Source organism: Oryza sativa, chromosome 9, assembly GCF_034140825.1.
Source record: "Oryza sativa Japonica Group chromosome 9, ASM3414082v1".
In the NCBI taxonomy this organism is placed as follows: Eukaryota; Viridiplantae; Streptophyta; class Magnoliopsida; order Poales; family Poaceae; genus Oryza; species Oryza sativa.
This window is the reverse complement of record NC_089043.1, coordinates 25,963,341-25,975,884: the sequence shown is the minus strand read 5'-3', so window position 1 is coordinate 25,975,884 and position 12,544 is coordinate 25,963,341. Positions and strand designations below refer to the sequence as shown.

General features: G+C 45.0%; 2 protein-coding genes across 2 annotated transcripts; both read left to right on the top strand.

Annotated features, from left to right (window-relative positions):
• The first annotated feature begins 2,282 nt into the window (after positions 1-2,282).
• Positions 2,283-6,130, top strand: LOC4347751 (rop guanine nucleotide exchange factor 1). Its single transcript, XM_015795679.3, has 5 exons — positions 2,283-2,711; positions 2,820-2,936; positions 3,031-3,569; positions 4,624-4,974; positions 5,238-6,130. Exons 1-5 carry the CDS (start codon positions 2,459-2,461, stop codon positions 5,661-5,663), a joined length of 1,686 nt encoding a protein of 561 aa, XP_015651165.1. The 5' UTR covers positions 2,283-2,458; the 3' UTR covers positions 5,664-6,130.
• Positions 6,131-6,140: 10 nt separating this feature from the next.
• On the top strand, positions 6,141-7,963 carry LOC107277584 (uncharacterized). Its single transcript, XM_015795680.3, has 2 exons — positions 6,141-7,289; positions 7,684-7,963. Exons 1-2 carry the CDS (start codon positions 6,576-6,578, stop codon positions 7,771-7,773), a joined length of 804 nt encoding a protein of 267 aa, XP_015651166.1. The 5' UTR covers positions 6,141-6,575; the 3' UTR covers positions 7,774-7,963.
• The last annotated feature ends 4,581 nt before the right edge of the window (positions 7,964-12,544 follow it).

Here is a 12,544-nt window from a genome sequence, read left to right as displayed (position 1 = left end):
CATATAAAAACTAAAGTATACTTTGTGATAAGATAATATTCACAGTGTCTATTTCTCTATGTGTCATTAAACCGTATCACATTTTTAAAGTATCCCAAAGCAAATCACAAACTTTTAGTCGGGTGTAACTATTTTTTGCAGACATATGCTCGTTTGCACGGCTCTTGTTTCATAATTTCACTCGTCTTTTATCTGGATTAATAGATACTCAGTCCATCCTATAAAAATTCAATCTAAGACGAGACACAACATAGAGGTTGTTTTTTTTAACAAAAAAAGCGAACCTCAATAAACACCATTCATTTTCGACATCTAAATAAGGAGAGAAAAAGAGTGCAGTCAATTTAAGTCAAACATTCAACATGCAAAGCATGATTATATTTATTCTCCCGTCGTTTCAAAGACACAGGGGAGTGTGTACTTATTTGGTCCGTGGACAATCATCGGGTGGAGCCGACAGGTGGGGCCCAGGTCGTACACCCATTGACGGGCATGGCCCACCTCTCCGGTCCACACGCCACGCAAACGGAACGGCGAACGTCCTCCGTCCTCACCCCCCGCAACCTGCCAAATCCAACCAACCGATGCTGACGTGCTGCTCCTCCTCCTCAAACTTGTTCTAACTTGTTCAACTTTCTCCGTGTTTTTTTTTGATCTCATCATCTGTTGATCTAATAAGCTAAATCAAAAGCTAAAACTTATATTTTCAAACTTGATTTCGATTTTGAAGTTGATTTTACGATATTTTTAATGCGATTTCCTTTTAACGTTGAATTTTAAATTATTACAAACAAATATATAAAAACTTTAACAGTAAATTAATTTTTATTCACTAATAAACCGTTTTAGCTTATTAAGGGACATGGACAACTGATGAGGCTCTTTATCTTTTTCTATTTTTAGTAGTAATCCTCTTTCCTTAAGTCTCCTCTCCAAATCGAAAGGTTTTCGTGATATGATAGCGACAAGATATTAGGATTGTAAAAAAGAATCTTATCCTTTTCTTTTAAAAGTTCCATGTAAATTATATTGCCAGTTTCATTTTAGTTGACATTTTTCCAAAATTAGATATTAGCTAAAAGACAATCAGATAGATTTTTTCCCGTTTCTTAATTAACACTCCAGTATAATAATCCATACTACAGTTCTTTATACAGCTCCCTACTTTTGTATAGTACTATCAGTACTCCTTTTGCTGTCATTTTGCCGTATTATCGTGTAGCAATGTACTAGTATACGATGCTGGCATATATACACTATGGTAACTCATAAATAAGCGAAGACCAAATACTAGCACTACACAGTAGTAATTTAATAATAAATAAACGGGGAATGCTACAGAACGAGATCCCGTTTAGACGATATATCATAGGCATCATTCCGTCCTAACTGGGTATCACCCGATATCTATTAAGGAATATCAAATACTCCCTCCATCCCAAAATATAAGGGCCCCTTTGAATCAAATGATTTATGTAGGAATTTCATAGGATTCAAATCATATAGGAAACTTTCCTGTTTGGCTCTTTGATTCAAATGATTGAAGCTTTTCAAATCCTATGAAATTCCTATGGAATGGCACATTGCATGTGAATTTTGGAGGAAATATAACAAGAGTTTCAACCTCTTGAAAAATTTCCTCTCATCCGATTCCTGCGTTTTTCCTGCGCTCCAATCAAACGACCATTCCTATGTTTTTTCATGTGTTTTGCAATCCTTTGTTTTACACTTCAATTCCTATCAGATTCCTGTGTTTTTCCTATTCCTCCATTTTTTCAACCCTACGATTCAAAGGGGCCCTTAAACATTTTTAGACTGACACGATCTTCGAGATGCTACTTTGACAAACGATATATATAAAAGTAAAATGTTTCAAATAAAAAGGGTTGCATATTATGATAGTTTGTTTAATAATAAATCTAGTAATATTAATTTTACATGATTGATTTTTTTTTCTATTAATAATCAAAGTTAAAAATGTTTGACTTATTACTATGCTTAAAAATACTTATATTTTGGGACGGAAAGAGTAATACCTACTTCCTCCGTTTTACAATATAAGTTATTTTAATATTTTTCCACATTCATATTGATGTTAATAAATTAATATAGATATATATGTTTAGATTCATTAACATCAATATAAATGACTTGTATCGTGAAACAGATTGAGTATGAGTCCCGTCGGAATGGGATACGTTATGTAGCATTTTCCTAAATAAACACATCTCAAATAAGGAAAGGAAATAAAAATAAAAAGGAGAGCAGCCGCATCAGTAGTCATCAGTGTGCTTGCTCTCTCTCCCATCGCTTTCCCCTCCCCTCGCTTGCCGCCGCATCCATCCACCACCTCTCCCCCTCGCGGATGCGATTCCCTCCCGCCGCCGCCGCCGCCGCCGCCGCCGCCGCGACTAGCTAGCTAGCTCGGAGGTCGGAGGGGAGGGGTGGTACGACTACAATGGCGAGCGCGTCGGAGGACGACGCCGGCTCGGAGCGGTGCTGCGGGAGCTACAGCCCGAGCGCGGACGTCAGCGAGTCGGAGACATCCAGCGACTGCTCCGCGCCGACGACCACCACCACCACCCGCCGCTTCGCCTCCTCCTCCTCCCGCGGCGTCGCCTCCTCCTCCTCCTCCTCGCTCCTCCCGACCCCTCCCCCTTCCTCCGCCGCCGCCTTCTTCCTCTCCGCCAAGCCCGCCGCCGACCTCTCCGGTTTGTTCTTCCTACCAAACAAACTCTCCTCTCTCTGCTGTTTCCTTGTTGCGTAGATCTCACTCCACCCCTCACGAGATGCTTCGGTTTGGGGCTTTTGCTTTCCAGAGGTGGACATGATGAAGGAGCGCTTCGCCAAGCTGCTGCTCGGCGAGGACATGTCCGGGAGCGGCAAGGGCGTCTGCACCGCGCTCGCCATCTCCAACGCCATCACCAACCTCTCCGGTACGGTCATGAACCCCCACATTGCCGTGATTTGCGACGAGGAGAGTGGTGAATAATGTTGCTGCTGCTGTTGTTGTTGTTTCCGAATCCGCAGCCACTGTGTTCGGCGAGCTGTGGAGGCTGGAGCCGATGGCTTCGGCGAGGAAGGCGATGTGGACGAGGGAGATGGACTGGCTGCTCTCCGTGGCCGACTCCATCGTCGAGCTCACCCCGTCAATCCAGGAGCTCCCCGACGGCGGGGGACAGTTCGAGGTCATGGTGCCGCGCCCCCGCAGCGACCTCTACATGAACCTCCCGGCGCTCAAGAAGCTCGATGCGATGCTCCTCGCCATGATTGACGGGTTCAAGGAGACCGAGTTCTGGTATGTGGATAGGGGGATCGTGGTTGATGACAGCGGCGGGCCGTTCTCGTCGTCGTCATCCTCCTGCGGGCGGCCGTCGGTGCGGCAGGAGGAGAAATGGTGGCTGCCATGCCCGCGGGTGCCGCCCAAGGGGTTGTCAGAGGATGCGAGGAGGAAGCTGCAACAGGACAGGGATTGTGCGAACCAGATACTGAAGGCGGCCATGGCGATTAACAGCGATGTGCTCGCGGAGATGGAGATCCCGGAAGTGTACTTGGAGTCACTGCCAAAGGTAAACAATCATTTCAGATTATCTACTCATTGGTACTACTAGTTACTAATAACTGGTGCTCTATACTAGAAAAAACACCACTGGTGCTGGTAAAAATGGGCCAATGTGTTAAATTGCAGTGAACAGGACTTCTTCTCACCATACATGCTTGTAATTGTAGCTCAACTGGTGAAAGTGGGAGTGCCTTTATGGCAATGTGGTCCGTTCGCTTGAGCTAGCTGTGTTGCTATCACACTATCATCTGTCTTAAATCCAATTTATTTCCATTCTTGTTTGTACAGCCTGCCATTTTTTTCACAAGGAATCAATTCATGTGTAGTAGAGTTAAAGTCACTGTTTTTCCTTGTTACAGAAATAAGCTAATTAATGTCTTTCCAGTGCAATTCTCATGTATTTTGTGAGGGGGTATTAGCATATTGCACACTGTCTTGGTTTACTTCTTGCTGCCTTATATGGCAAGATGATTTTAGCATCTGATCTGGAATCTTGCAACCAGTATTCCATTTTAATGAAAAGTTGAAAACATTCTTACCAATTATCAGTGGAAGCTGACAGTTGATGGCATTTAGAATGCAAAGAACTTCATCATATAAATTAGCTTATGATGGAGAGTATTGTAAACATTAAACAGATACCTGGGCGAAGCTCAAATTCGGCTTCTTTCTTGTCTGTGCTTGTACACCATCACGCGCAAAAATAAGCTAGTGATGCATAGTATTCTAGTTAAGGCATTAATTTCCCAAATGTAATTCATGTATAGGTTGCTCAACCTGGTCATGAATATGGCATCTAGGCGTTGACTTTTAGGCTTGTTGTGTAATGTGCTTTAGAAGACGCAATATTGAAATTCCATGGCATCTTTTTAACTTTTGTTCTGTAATTGAATATAAATTATTTGAACTGTATCTTTAAATGAATATTCAAGTCGCTTCTGATATCCTTTACTGTGTGTTTATGTGCTTAATGAGTACCTTCCTAAAAGAGTTGTTCTTAACTGGTAATGATATCTCTCTGAGTTCCACACATAGTAACCTCTTCTTTTTTTTTTCTGCAGAGTGGTAAATCTTGCTTGGGTGAGATAATTTACCGATATATAACAGCTGAACAATTCTCACCGGAGTGCCTCCTCGATTGCTTGGATCTGTCATCAGAACACCACACACTTGAAGTAGCTAACAGAATAGAGGCTGCCATCCATGTGTGGAGGTTGAAGGGCCAAAAGAAATCCACGCCTCAAGCAAAATCAAAGAAATCTTGGGGTGGAAAAGTGAAGGGACTTGTTGGAGATACAGAAAAGAGTCATGTTTTGTCCCAAAGAGCTGATGGGTTGTTGCAAAGCTTAAGATTGCGATACCCTGGTTTGCCACAAACCTCTCTCGACATGAACAAGATCCAGTATAACAAGGTTATTCCTCACATTTTATCTTAGTTGAATATGTCAAACAAGTTGGGCACTTGGGCTTAGAGTTAGCATTGTATGGTTCATTCACCTTCTATTTCATCAAAACCGAGCATGCTAGCATGCCATACTAAGATCTGAATTATATGAATAGTTACATTAGAACCTTTCTGTTTTTAATATCACTTAACTTATTCTCTTCAAAAAAAATCAGTTTACTGTCAACATAATCACAATATTCATCTTTTTTTCTTGTGTTTCTTGTCCAGGACGTTGGGCAGTCCATACTAGAGAGTTACTCAAGGGTTCTGGAGAGCTTGGCATTTAACATAATTGCCAGAATTGATGATGTAATTTATGTAGATGATGCAACAAAGAAGTCTGCCGCTGCTGACTCTGTTTCCATCTTCAATCGTGGCATTGGCGTACCAGTTCAGAAGAGGATCTCCCCAAGCCCGTTCTCAATTCAGCATACACCATATGCCTCTCCATTTGCTACACCCACTTTCTGCTCCTCCACTCCAGTTACAGGCAGCCCTGGAAGAGTACAGCCTCCATTGAACAAAGACAACTTACCGACAAAACAAGAGGTTAAAGTTGAGAAGCTGTTTTCTGGTGATATCGAGAAGGTCTGGACGTATGCCGGGAACCTTAGCGCAAGGAAAGACGCAGGAGATGCCCCTGAAAGAGACTGAAAGGCAGTGAAGAAAGTTCTTCAGATCTTTAGACGTGTCTCAGCAAGGTCAACAGGTTTCAACACATCCTGTTCTGGTCTCTAGCTAGATTTTCCCTGTACAGAAGCAACATGATTCATTTTTTTGTGCTTTCTTAGCGAGCCAAGGGTCGTCTAGCCCTACTTACAACAAGTAAGGGAATGACTCTTTGAGTCTTGATCGCATCTGAACAAGTCATAGTTTCACGTAGCTGCCTCTGTCGGACATGTACTCTTCTTGTTCATGTTTATACTAGCTGGTTTAGTTAGCAGCAAGTGATTGAACTTCAGATGCTGCAGTTCTTTTTTTTTTTTTTTGTCCCTGGAGGCATCGGTTCCCTAACAATCAACTGCACTTGCAGTGCAATGTATCATGATTTTCTGATGCTGTTGTATATGGCACCTAATGGACAGATCTGACGCTCTTCAGTGACTCTGAAGACTTTCTTATATCAACTGTGAATCTGTGATCGATCACAACTGCTGAAGGCTTCACAGTTTTGTTGGTGATCCTCCTTGACTATAATTTCCATCACCAATATTTTCTTCTCTGCAGCTGCAACTTGCAAGCAGGTTGCCTCTGCTATTAGCTTAGGCTTAGCTCCATGGAAGAAGCAAAGAATACCTTGTTCCAGAATCACACGGCGACATTGCCAGATTGCCAACTAAACCCTCAGGTGAAAGTAACTTCATGTGCAAATATACCATGCCTAATTTGATCATCAAGTCCATGGCAACATCTTGCTTGATTACTTCTCCAATCTTGCAATCAAATGGCTACTACAATATAAGCTGTGCATTGCAATGCTGTTCGAGACGTGTGCTTTAACTGTTCGACAGTGACCTGAGAACTGAGAAGAGAAGACTAGAGTTGTAGCCACACGACCAGACCGGCATGGCCGCCGCCGCCGCGGCGAACGACACGACGCCGGCGAAGGCCGCCGGGCCGCAGCTGAAGCTGCTGGTGGACAAGCGGTCGCGGCGCGTGCTGTACGCGGAGGCGCGCAAGGACGCGGTGGACTTCCTCATCGGCCTCCTCCGCGTGCCCGCGGGGCTCGCCGCGCGCGTCCTCGCCAGCCACGGCGTCGCCGCGCCGGGCTCCCTCGCCACGCTCTACGCCGCCGCGCGCGCCCTCGACGACGCCTTCTTCCTCGCGTCGCCGCCCTCCCCGGGCCCAGACCGCCGCGACGCGGTGCTCGCCCCCGCCGTTCTCCCCTCCGCCGCGCTTCCCCTGCTCGGCGAGCGCCCCCCGCCGCCGCCGCCGCCGCCGCCGAAGCGGTACTACCGGTGCAACGCGTACGCGATGCCGTGCCGGTCGAACCCGCTGAACGTGACGGACACGGCGGGCCTCGCGTGCCCGGGGTGCCGGCAGCCGATGACGGTGGAGATGAAGTGGGCGGCCGGCGGCGGCAGCAAGCCGGCGGAGGAGGAGGAGGCGGCGGCCGGCGGCGAGGGCGGGTACGTGAAGGAGGTGGTGACGTACCTGGTGATGGACGACCTGAGCATCGAGCCCATGTCCACCATCTCCGCCGTGATGCTGCTCAAGAAGTTCGACGTCAAGGATTGCTCCGCCCTCGACGAGATGACCGTCGACCTGGGCCCCAAAGAGGTAAACTTTTGCAACCCTTCTCTATCCGGAGGGAGTGGATTTTGATCGTTATTCGCATTTCACTCAAATAATTATGAAATAAAATTAATAAGATATATTAATATGTGATACGTCACTCCACAAATATATAAGTTCAAATTCAACTTCTACATATCGTATAAAAATAAAACAAATTTGACTGTGAATATACATTAACTAGCTGTAGTTTAACTCAATAAGATTAATTATGGTATGCTCATTTGGCTATGGTTCGTACATATTAGACAAGTTAGTGCATCATGTTTAATATGTTTTTATAGTAGGTTGTACCCCCATGTTAAGTTCTTCTATCACTGATATAATTTATTCATTTATTTATTACTCATTGTGTACCATGATCATGTGTGTTGTGCAGTGTGTGAAGCTGCTGAAGGCGTCTCTGGAGTCGACGACGGCATTGACGGATGTGTTCAGCGGCGGCGTCTCCATTGATAGGCTTGAGTGAGCAGGCGAGGTCGCGGATGCACACGTGTGCGAGCTGGCTGATGAACTGAGATGGTGACAATATGTTGATATGCAATGGAGAATCCAATTCATGTTTTCACCATGAAACCATGGTACATGTATGCAAATGTTATTCTTTGCACAAAAAGTAACTTAATGATCACAAAGAAAACAGGGGTTAAAGTTCAAAAGATCTTCTCTCTCTCAACAAAAAATATTGCAAAAGATCTCTCTCGCTACCAATGATTGAAGGGTCGTGTGGACCCCCGTTTTTATAACAAGAATCAATCGTGTAATCAGTACCATTTTCCTGGATCAAGTGGTCTGGTACACACGAACAACAAAAGAGCAACAAAAGGCGATCGATCCAATGCTGCCATTAGCCAATACTCTACACATATGTAACCCGGTCGAAGCTTCACCCAATGCAATATTATTAATCATATAGTTGTGTTATTATATTTTGAGATACGAATAAATATACTGTATTGTGTCAGTGCTCTAGCTGTGTGTGGGTGCATGCATGATCTGATGATATGCTTATTTCCCGTGGAAAAGTCTGCTTATATTTGTATATAATTAAGGAACCATGCAAATGACGTATATAATTGCATCAAGGTCCACAATAGACAGTATATACCAATGGTCACTAGATCGATTCCTGATTCTTGAGTAGTCAACAAGAAAAATACAAAGTTGTGTTCTTACGGGGAAAGAATATGGCAGGTCAGTAGTCGCCTAATCTCCCGGTCTCTAGCTAGCACACAACACGTTCTCTACTACTCAATCAACACAGGTTGATGATGGGTTAGTGTGGACCCCGTTTTTATAACAGGAATCAATCGTGTAAACAGTACCATTTCCCTGGATCAAGTAGTCTGGTACACACGAACTCATAGCTGAAATATCAAGTGCACATACACGAGAGTCTAGTACGAATTATTACATCATAAGCCCGCAGGCACAGTCTTAAATCATCGGACCGAGCGGTCCGGAATACATTCCAAAAACAGAAGTAGGTAAGGCAGCGGAGTTAAGGCAGCGGTATGCCATTGCCACAGGCAACGACCGTACTAAGACCTACTGAGCGCCATCGTCTTCATCTCCCTCCTGGTAGTAGGCATAGGGATCCTCCGAAGCTTCATCTCCCGCTTCTGATTATATTTGCAAGGGTGAGTACCAACCGTACTCAGCAAGCCACCACAGCAATGATGCACATGACAGAGGAATTCAAAGGATGGCTATGGTTCTTTTGCGCAAAGCAAGTTTTGTAATTCTTTTCACAAGCCTAAGACCTAGCATAGACTGATCAAGTTTTAATACCAGTGTTCATATTAAACAATGATGGTTCTGTCCACCATCCATTGTGATCCCAAGGATAGCTTCCCGCCATTGAGTCGTTATGGTTTTCTGAGGACGTCCATATTCCCGCCTTTCAGGAAGTGGCTCCATCAGCATAAAAATCATCATGCAATATCCCATCCCACACAAGTTAAAGAATTTAGAGTCTAGCCAAGTGTAATACATGTCCCGGTGCTCAATAACCGCGAGCACGGCTATTCGAATAGATTTGGTTTACTCACACTGCAGTGGATGTACACTTTACCCGCACTCCGCGACTGCCCAACACATGAGCCTCGTCCCAACACATGAGACGCGCCACGGTAAAGCCTTTTGATAACCTCGCATTGGCAGTACCCGCTCCATGAACTTAAATCCTCATGCACTCTAGACATCCATGTTTCTAGCAGTGAGAGGAGTTCTGGCGCTCCCGGGAAAGAGAAGTCTCACACACATATTAAATTATGGCTCAAGTTAAGTTCTCCCTCTTACACACTCATGGCAGTCCTACCAATGGCGACACCGATGTAGGGCACGCCTCTCGGCCCTACCTCAACGGCTGTCCCACCGTAGCGCACCTGCCTCACTCAGGGGTGAACCATCTATGCAGGGATACTGCCTCCGCTCGGCTATCTACTCCGCTAGGTCTATACCCATACGAGAAGTGCGGTTGTACGAGGGTCATTTCATGCTTAACTTCATGGCTCGGTCCTTAATTGACCGGGGACGATACTAGCCTTTTCCAGATACCACCCAAATCCTCCGTCCACCCCAGTCGAAAATAGTTATTTAGTTTATTTCTCCTTTCACAAATCATGTCCTCAATATCATGGCAATGTGGCGCTCATGTCTCCACATGCCGCATCTCAATTACCTTCCCAAAGATAATTGCCCAAGCATATAGCATTTGACAAATATGAGTATGCATGATTCTAGAATATCATTTCTAAGCATTTATCATAGTTGACTAGGGACTCATACGTAAACATGGTTACGAAGGAATAAGGGGCAAACAATAATCAAGGCATGGCATAATCACAAGTAGGATGTTCATCATTGCATGCAATTTTATTTGTAAACAAAACAATTTCGCAATTGGGATCAACATGTTCAAGGAATAGTGATGACTTGCCTTGCTCAATGTCTTGCGGGTCTTGACCTTCGCTTGGATCCGCAACTCCCTCGGGCTCTATAGTTACGTGCGAAAATTGATTTGAATTCGGTTAGAATTCAAATAAAAATCCAAATGAATCCAAATGAAAGTCGAATGCGAAAGTCGATTTCTTTATATTAACTTTACTATTCGCGAACTAAGGCAAACCCAATTTCGATTCAAACTATTTTGCGGGTATAAATATTTTGTTGTCATAAGTTTTTAATTTAATCTACCCGAGCATTATATCCATATAATAGGTTAGAAATTTCTATCGCGAGCTAAATATCGGACGGAATCCTAGAAATATTATACGATTTAATTTAGTCTATGACTAAATGATTAAATATAATACACGGGTAAATTCCCTAGTAGTTAAATCCGAATTTCTACCGTGAATCGATTACTTATAGGGATTACCCATAAATAATCTATAATAATCCATAAGAATTCATCTATTCGTTTAGTTATTAACTACATCTAAATTATTACCGCGAATTGATTTCTTATAGAAATTGCCAAGAATAATCCATAATTTATATTAAATTTTGCAATTCTATGACTATAATTAATCTATAATTAAATTCCAATTATTTTAAATTTTCTAAACTTCCCTAATCTCCCTCTAATTTCCTATTTATTTCCTTTTTCTTTTTCTCCCTTTCTTTTTCTTTTCTTTTTCTCTTTTTCTTTCTCCTTTCTTTTCTTTCTTCTCTCCCGGCTCCTTCCTCCTTTCCTCTCTTTTCTTTTTCTCTCCTCCCTCCCGGCTTTTTTCTATCTCTCTCTCTCTCAGCTCTTTGCTTCCCCGAGCGGCGACGGTGGTGGGCGCGAGGTGGAGGGGGGGGGGGAGACGGCTCACCGGCGGCGGCGACGACGGCGACGGCGGCGCAAGGCGGCGACGCACGGCGCGGCAGCTCCGGGGCGACGGCGCGGCGGCTTCGAAGGTGGCGGCGCGGCGGCGCGACGACGGCGGTGCGTGGAGAAGGGGAAGAGGGAGAGGAGGAGGGAATAGAGTGGGGTGGAGAAGGGGGATTGGGCCGGGGTTTTTTATAGGGGACAGGGGAAGAAAGAGAGGGGAAGGAGGGGGAAGGGTGAAACGACGGCGGCGCGGCGGCGGGCTTGCGGCGCGAGGCGATGAGATGGCGCGCGGCGCGACAGCGGCGATGGGACGCGCGCGGCGACGGGACATCGATGGCGACGGCGACAGCGGTGGCGCGCGGCTCGGGGCGGGATGCGATGGGCGGCGACACGACGGCACGGCGCGACAGCGACGATAGGACGGCGCGGTGCGGCGCGGCGCGGGCTTGACGGTGACGGGCGGCGACGCGGCGAAGGGATGGCTGCGCGGGGCTTGAGGCGACACGGCAACGGGACGGCAGCACGCGTGGCACGGGGGTGGCGATGTCGGCGCGGGCTCGGGGCGGCTCGGCGACGTTGGCGCGGCGGCAGGCGGCGATGGCGACGGGCGGGCGGCGAGGCGACGGCGGCACGCGCGGTGATGGCGACGGCGACGGCAGAGGGGAGGCGGAGCGGCGCACGATGCGCGGGGCACGAGGGCAACGCGGCAGAGGAGGGGCTAGGGCTAGGGAACGCGATCGAACACCTAGGGGGCAATGAATAGTGACTTTTCCTATTTATCCCGATTTTAGTGTATTTCCCATATAAATTTGATTCCACAATTCCTAATTTTTGCATATATGCATTTTACTCAATATTTGTGTTATCTCAACTAATGAATTCACCCTAGATTAATATTACTCATATTTATTTTTATATAATTTATTTGAATTTTTAATTAGGGTTAATTCTTATTCCATCGTATTTAAATTTAATTGATCCAAATATGATCGCGATAATATTTTATTTATTCCTATCCACAACTAATCTTTATTTTAATTTATATTTATTTTACCAATTTGTTTTTTAAGGTTTATTCCTAATTAACTATTCTTTACTCACGATTAATAAACTTCGAGATCAAATCCAAATAAAATAGGCAAATAAGATCGGCATGATGCAATTAATTTAAAAAGTTTTTGAAAAATCTGTATTTTTAGAGTTTAGATTTTTTTTTTGTCGTCAAATTTTCAGGGTGTCACAGGTCGCTACATGTTTAAAAAAAAATCGTACCATTTGTTAAATTGGGCCTTTCGAAGTTGTGGCCCAACTCCTCAGCCCATAACAATATCTTCCAAGATTAGGCCGGCCCAATATGCTTGTAGCCAAATCTAGCGAAGGCCTCTGGCCTCTGCTAACCCTAACCCCACCGATTCAACTC